Source organism: Schistocerca americana, chromosome 1 (genome assembly GCF_021461395.2).
Source record: "Schistocerca americana isolate TAMUIC-IGC-003095 chromosome 1, iqSchAmer2.1, whole genome shotgun sequence".
NCBI classification, from domain to species: domain Eukaryota; kingdom Metazoa; phylum Arthropoda; class Insecta; order Orthoptera; family Acrididae; genus Schistocerca; species Schistocerca americana.
Genome location: NC_060119.1, coordinates 1,106,305,856 through 1,106,312,528, shown reverse-complemented (window position 1 = coordinate 1,106,312,528; position 6,673 = coordinate 1,106,305,856). Strand labels below are relative to the sequence as shown.

General features: G+C 37.1%; 2 protein-coding genes across 2 annotated transcripts in view; one reads left to right on the top strand and one right to left on the bottom strand.

Annotated features, from left to right (window-relative positions):
- Window positions 1–2,340: 2,340 nt before the first annotated feature.
- Window positions 2,341–5,163, bottom strand: LOC124550716 (3-oxoacyl-[acyl-carrier-protein] synthase, mitochondrial). The gene is made up of 2 exons (XM_047125440.1): window positions 4,822–5,163; window positions 2,341–4,742 (listed from the first exon to the last, which is right to left on the bottom strand). Exons 1-2 carry the CDS (start codon window positions 4,840–4,842, stop codon window positions 3,426–3,428), a joined length of 1,338 nt encoding a protein of 445 aa, XP_046981396.1. The 5' UTR covers window positions 4,843–5,163; the 3' UTR covers window positions 2,341–3,425.
- A 275-nt stretch (window positions 5,164–5,438) lies between these two features.
- Window positions 5,439–6,673, top strand: part of LOC124550704 (deoxynucleotidyltransferase terminal-interacting protein 1) — a 128,565-nt gene continuing 127,330 nt past the window's right edge. The window contains exon 1 of the mRNA XM_047125430.1: window positions 5,439–5,976. Within this exon, the coding sequence (XP_046981386.1) occupies window positions 5,755–5,976 (222 nt within the window). The 5' untranslated portion in view covers window positions 5,439–5,754. The remainder of the gene's footprint in view (window positions 5,977–6,673) is intronic.

The window sequence follows — 6,673 nt, the reverse complement described above, 5'->3', positions numbered from 1 at the left end:
GATTCTTTCCTATCGCTAATGATGTTTAGATCACCTGCATACCCTAATATCTTAATATTTCCATCTAACTCCACACCCTCTGAATTATCCGCTGCCATTCGTACAATATATTCTCGAACTAAATTAAAAAGTAGCGGAGACAGGGTATCTCCCTGCTTAAGTCCATTCTTTATTACGAATTCTTCTGACTCCAATTTCCCCATGCTTACTCTACCTTTTGTGTTTTTCAAACTCGCTTCTGTAAGTCTAACATACTTATTTGGTATTCCAAGTTCCAAAAGAATTCTGTACAATTTTGATTGCAATACTGAATCATATGCTTTTGTAAAATCTATGAAAAGATTATGAACTGGTTTATTGTGTTCCCATTTCTTTTCCAAAATTTAATGCAGGGTGAATATTTGGTCTATAGTTGATCTGTTCCTCCGAAAGCCAGCTTGGTAATTCCCCAAAATTTCATCTGCATATGGTGCAAGCCTGCTTACCAGAAGATTCAAGAAAATTTTGGAACATACTTGTAATAGCGATATTCCTCTATAATTACTACAATCCATTTTGTCGCCATTCTCAAAAATTGGGATCAGAATCGACTCCTGCCACTCTTCAGGTATCATCTCTGAGTTCCATACTTTAGTTATCACTTTGTGAACTACTTCCACCAATTTCTGTCCCCCATTTTTAACTAATTCTGCAGTTATGCAATCTGATCCTGGTCCTTTATGGTTTTTCAATTTGTTGATTGCATCTCTTACTTCCTTTAACGTTGGTCAGGTATCTGGGGTTCTGCTGTATATATTTCGTACACCTGCTCATTTCCTGCTTCCTGGTGTACATTTAATAGATGCTAAAAATATGCCCTCCATTTACTTAATATAGCACTGGGGTCTGTCAGGATTCCCCCGGCATCCCCTCGAAGTGCATTTGTCCTAGCCTTGAACCCCTTCCTATACCCATTTATGTCTAGGTAAAGTTCCCTAATGTTTTTTTGTTTTTTTTTCTGTTTGTTTCCATGTTTTTAATTTGATTGTTCAAATAATCCCTCTTCTTTGCTCGTAGCCTACGACCAACTTCCCTTCTCATGTTCAAGAACTCCTCGTTTTCTGTCTTCCATTCTATCCCTATCTAATCGCGCTTTTCTCCTTTCCTCTACCAATTTCTTGAATTCCTCATCAAACCACGGTTTCCTCCTGTTCTTCTTAATTGTACCTATTGTGACCTTCGCTGCCTGTTTGATATTAATTCTCACAGTGATCCACTGTTTATTTACATCCTCGTCTTGATCTTCGTGTGTCCTAAGAGCATCAAACCTATTTGAAATTTCTATCATGTACCTTCTTCTAAAGTTTTCATCATTTAGCTTGTCAGTGTCAAACCTAACAAGTTCTGCATTGTGACACCTTGGTGTTACTGTAGATAGCCATTGGTGAACTTTGACAACTACAAGAAAATGATCAGAATCGCAGTCTGCTCCCCTGAAAGTTCTAACATTTTCTCTACTAGTGTGCCATCTCCGATCTACAAGAACATGATCAATTTGGTTTTGGGTGTGTCCATCTGGAGATACCCAAGTTGCTTTATGAATGTCCTTCCTTTTGAAAAATGTGCTCTCAACAATCATGTCTTTTGAAACAGTATAATTGAGCCATTATCATTCAAAATGTTATGCAAAATTTCTTCCCCAATTGTAGGCCGGAATCCTTCCTCCTTGCCTATCTTCACATTAAAATCACCTATGATTAATTTTATATGCATTTGTATGCATTGCTTTCTTTCCCAATTGTAGCCTGGAAAGCTTCCTCCTTTCCTATCTTCGCATTAAAATCACCTGTGATTAATTTTGTATAATAAAAAAGTAACGTTGACATGGAATACTCAGTTGACACGTACAGGATACAACTTTTATGTGGGTCGTTTTTTTCACCTTCGCTAGTACTAGTATAAACTGAAGACTAGGATGCTAGCACTAGTGAAGGCGAAAAATGTGACAAATATAGGACCTACACAGGTCAAGTGCAGATTAGGATACTGGTACTAGTGAATGTGGAAAAAGTGACAAATGTAAAATTTGTATCCTGCACTTCAGCTGACCTATATAGGTCAAATGAAGACTAGGATACGACCTTGGTAGTTGAACTGAGGAAAAAGATGCTAGTGTTATATTTGCTTTTGCTAGTACTAGTATCTCATTCTTCAGTTGACCTACACAGTACAGGATGCATATCAGTTGCACAGGAAACAGTAGTTGGAATGACTCACTATGAGACAAAGGTATAATTCCAAATGTGTATGCAAATGATGTAGAAGTACCACAAGCAACAAAAAGCATACGCAATTTCTGTCTCTTGGTAACACATTCATTTATTTTTATTTACAATTACAACACTTTGCCACAGAAGATAACTGATTTCTTATCTATGGCTCGAAAATAAAGAAACTAATGTCTATGACTAAAATGTGAATTCGTTGGACAAAGTCGATGAGTTGTATCCCATTCTTCAGTTGACCCAATTTGGTGCTCAGTATTTCTTCATCAATAGAACAGTGCCAAACAAACATCTAAAATAAAGTTGCTACAAATGCAAGTTATCTCCTCTCAATAGAAACTAATTTCTAAATTTTGATACTATATCCTAAGAATAATATTCTTATTTAAACTTCACTGTTGTAGCAATAATCTCGGAAACACTACCATACTATGCTATGGGAAGCACTAAATTCGTTCTGGTATGTGATTGATAGTAATATACAGTCATGATAAATGTAATGTGAAATTTTAATGTTTCAAAATTATCTTCTCGTTACATGTCCTATTACTCTGTTCAGAGCAAGCAAGGTGGCACAGTGATTGGTACACTGGACTCACATTCATGAGGACGATGGTTTAAAACCATCTCTGGCCATCCTGATTTAGGTTTTCCATGATTTGCCAAAATCACTTCAGGCAAGCGACATGATGGTTCCTTTGAAAGGGCACGGATGACTCCCTTCCCCATCCTTCCCTAATCCGATGGGACCGATGACCTTACTGTTTGCTCCCCTCACTGAATCAACCAACCAACCAACTGTCATTCAGAATGATCAAGGGACAAATAAATAACTAGTTCTTTTTTCCCCAGACTACCTTATTTATAGGTGGATAACATGCTACAACTAAATGATTCAGCAGTATTATCTTTTGCTGGGAGTGTTGGATCTACACAGTGCTCAGATAAAGGAGTTTGTGGCAGATGCAGGACTATTTTATGGCAATATGTCACAAACATCTGATATTCAAATTGAGATCAGTCTTCAACTTCCTTCACAGGCTTGTTTGCAGTTTTCTTTACATGGAATGAAAATCTTTACTGAAAATTGTACAAATTGCATTTACTAAAAAGAAAAATACAAAAAGTATGGCATGTTTTATTAGACCGAAACAAGAAAACCTAGCTAACATATTGTGAAAAACATAATGATACATTAGTTCCACCAAAACCAAATGCATTTTTTAAAGCAATCCTCTTCTGATGATTCCACTCTCTCTTAATGTTTGAAACAAAATGTACATTTTTGGCATCAATTGCATTTTCAATATTTATGCTTGGAGGTAAGAAGCCAGTCTTAATAGCCATAATGGTGAACACAGATTCTAGATTACCTGCAGCACCAAGCAAATGTCCATGAGCTCCTTTGGTTGAAGAAACAGCAACACCACCGTGTTTACCAAGCAGTCTGCTGATAGCCTTTGCCTCTATCTCATCACCAAGTGGAGTAGATGTAGCATGAGCATTGACATAACTTATTTCCTCTGGCTGTAGCCTAGCATCACATATTGCTCTTGACATTGCTAATGTCGCTCCCAGTCCATCTTCATTGGGTGCTGTTAGATGAGATGCATCTCCAGATAAACCATACCCTAACACTTCTGCATATATTTGAGCACCTCTTTGAATAGCATGGTCTAGTTCCTCTAAAATAATTACGGCTGATCCTTCGCCCATCACAAAACCGTCACGGTTCTTGTCAAATGGTCTTGACGCTTTCAAAGGCTCATCATTAAATTTTGTACTAAGAGCTCTCAACCTACAAAATCCTGCAATTGAGAGTGGATTGACACTTGCTTCAGTGGCCCCACAAACCATAACTTTAGCATCACCATGCTGTATAAACCTATATGCATCGCCAATTGCATGAGCACCAGTTGCACAAGCTGTAGAAACAGCATGGTTAGGCCCTTTAAAGCCATATCTAATGCTTATCAGACCAGCTGCCATATTTACAAGAATTCTAGGAACAAAATATGGGCTTACACGATTATATCCCCTCTTTAGTGATTCATTTGTGCTACAAATATCTTCCATATCAACCATTCCCATTCCTATTGCAACACCCGTCTGCTGTTTCATTTCCTCTTCATCTGGGAACCAATTTGCGTCCTCTAGCGCTTCTTTTGCTGCTACCATTGCATACACTGTCGCTGGCGCCATTGTCCTTAGCTCCCTGTCAGCGAAATGAAGATTTATATTTAATTCACCATCACTGTTTCCTTTTTTCACCAGAGCTGCTATTTTGCATGGAAGGGTTCCATATCTGTCGTCGGGGAGACGAACAATACCACAGTCACCTGATAATATTCTGTTCCATGCATGCTGGGCCCCGCACCCCAATGGAGAAACGACTCCTATACCCGTTACGACAACACGACGTCTTTTCGTCGTTGAATACTGCTGAAAACTGACCATAGCCGAAGAGGTGACTTTTATCTGTAAAGAAATGTAAATATTCCTGGAGTATAACATTAGAAAATATATTTTGAAAGTTTGATATTCAATAGGTACTAACTCTCTGTATTCTCCACAACATTTTCTCAGTAACTCGGTTCTTCAATTTATATATGACCTATATAACAACCCTGCAAGATTCTGTAACTAAGTTTATGTTATGCTTAAGTACTATTAACTTGTAATGTGAAAATCTCATTCTAAGAACTGTCAGTCACTGTATTAATTGCATGTAGGACACCCAGACCAAATAAACTCAATGTATTCTACGTATGTCATATTATGTACAGGAAAACTGAATAAATGCGACAGATAAACATTGTAATGTTTTCGCGAAGACCACTTGCTCACTACGAACAGCTGTTTTTTAGTTAGCTATTGTTGGTATACACTATACAGTATACACCATACGAGACTGTTTAGGCAAAGAAAATAAACGCCGTTTCGGAGACAATTCAACTGTAAAATTAAACGTATTATTGCGAAAATAAAGTGGAGAAATTAAAATAACTTCTTACTACAACATAAATGTAATATATTTCTCCATTTATTTTTTTCTGACTAAATGATTGTTCTGGCATATTCAGGTTTGACAGACATATTTCATTTATTACGGGACGCGTGGTTAACTGTTGGCAGAACTGTAGTTGTTTCAAAATACACAACGTGAGAGAGAAACAAGCTTAAGTTTAAAGTTTCTGTTAAATATTCATGGAAATGATTTTTGTACATAGTCCACTGAGTATTTTGAATGTCAGATTAACTGCTTTCTACCAACTGTATTCGAAATCCAGCTGATATCATTTCCGTACTGTGACGGAAACAATTATCTTGTGCGTTAAATGGATGCTTTCTGTTTATATCCTGCCAAACTAGTCTCCTTCAAAGAATTTAACAGCTTCTTGTTTTAAAACTGTGAATAATTATTACTCTCAGTGACATTACCAGATTTATTTTAACACTAAGATAAACAAGTGTTGCTGGTTAGTAACACATGCCAAAAATGGTTGTACAGAGAGGATTAGCTTCTTGGCCATCAGAGCTAACAGAAGTCCAACGAGAAATGATACACTCTAACCATGAGTTACATTACGATTCAACGACTGCACTTGGCACCTCAGTTCAGTTAGAACAGACCACATTACCAGCTCACAACTGTGTGTTACCAGAAATTCCTGTCCAAGAGATCCCAAATGACGAGAATGTCGTGGAATGGGTAAGTTTTAAAGATCACAAAGACATACGTAGCTTTCGATATTGATATTTTCTAGCATTTGGTTTTAGTTTCTAGACATACATAGCTTTCTTCCTCGATATTTTCTAGTTTTTGTCTTTGATTCGTATACATTTTACAGTCAGACATTATTAAGAGCTATTGTAAACATAATTTGAAGCCATAGTAATTGCAAAATGCGCATTTTTTGCATGTTTATTTATTTATTCGTCTCTACACCATCTAGTAAAATGGTGCCAAATATATCAGATACAACACAGAAATAATACAGATAAAATACTAACAAAGTAGGATAAGATAAGGTGAGGATAGGGCAGGAAGTCCGCCATGGTTTAATGAAAGGAACCATCTCAGCATTCACATTAAAAACTCGGGGAAACCATGGAAAACTCAAGTTAGGATGGTTGGATGGGGAATAAACCTTGTAGCGTACCTCCCAAATGCGATTCCAGTACTTTAAGACTGGAGTAGCCACCTTGATTGGTATGTGGTTAGAAGGGGAATCACAAATACTCAGTGCACATTGTAAGTGCAACATGCACAAGAAATACTGAAAATAAAAACACTACTGACAAAGTGAAAACATGAGCACATTACATAGCACTGCCAAAAAGTACAACATGCACAAAAAGTAAATCAGTGATGTAGTAAATCTTGAAACTTTGATACAGAACATCCA

Excerpts from the sequence above, each read along its gene's own strand:
- LOC124550716 (XM_047125440.1), bottom strand. The coding sequence starts at position 4,842 with ATGTTGTGGAGAATACAGAGA. Across the intron at positions 4,743-4,821 it reads TGTTGTGGAGAATACAGAGA|ATAAAAGTCACCTCTTCGGC; the intron begins GTTAGTACCTAT and ends ATTTCTTTACAG.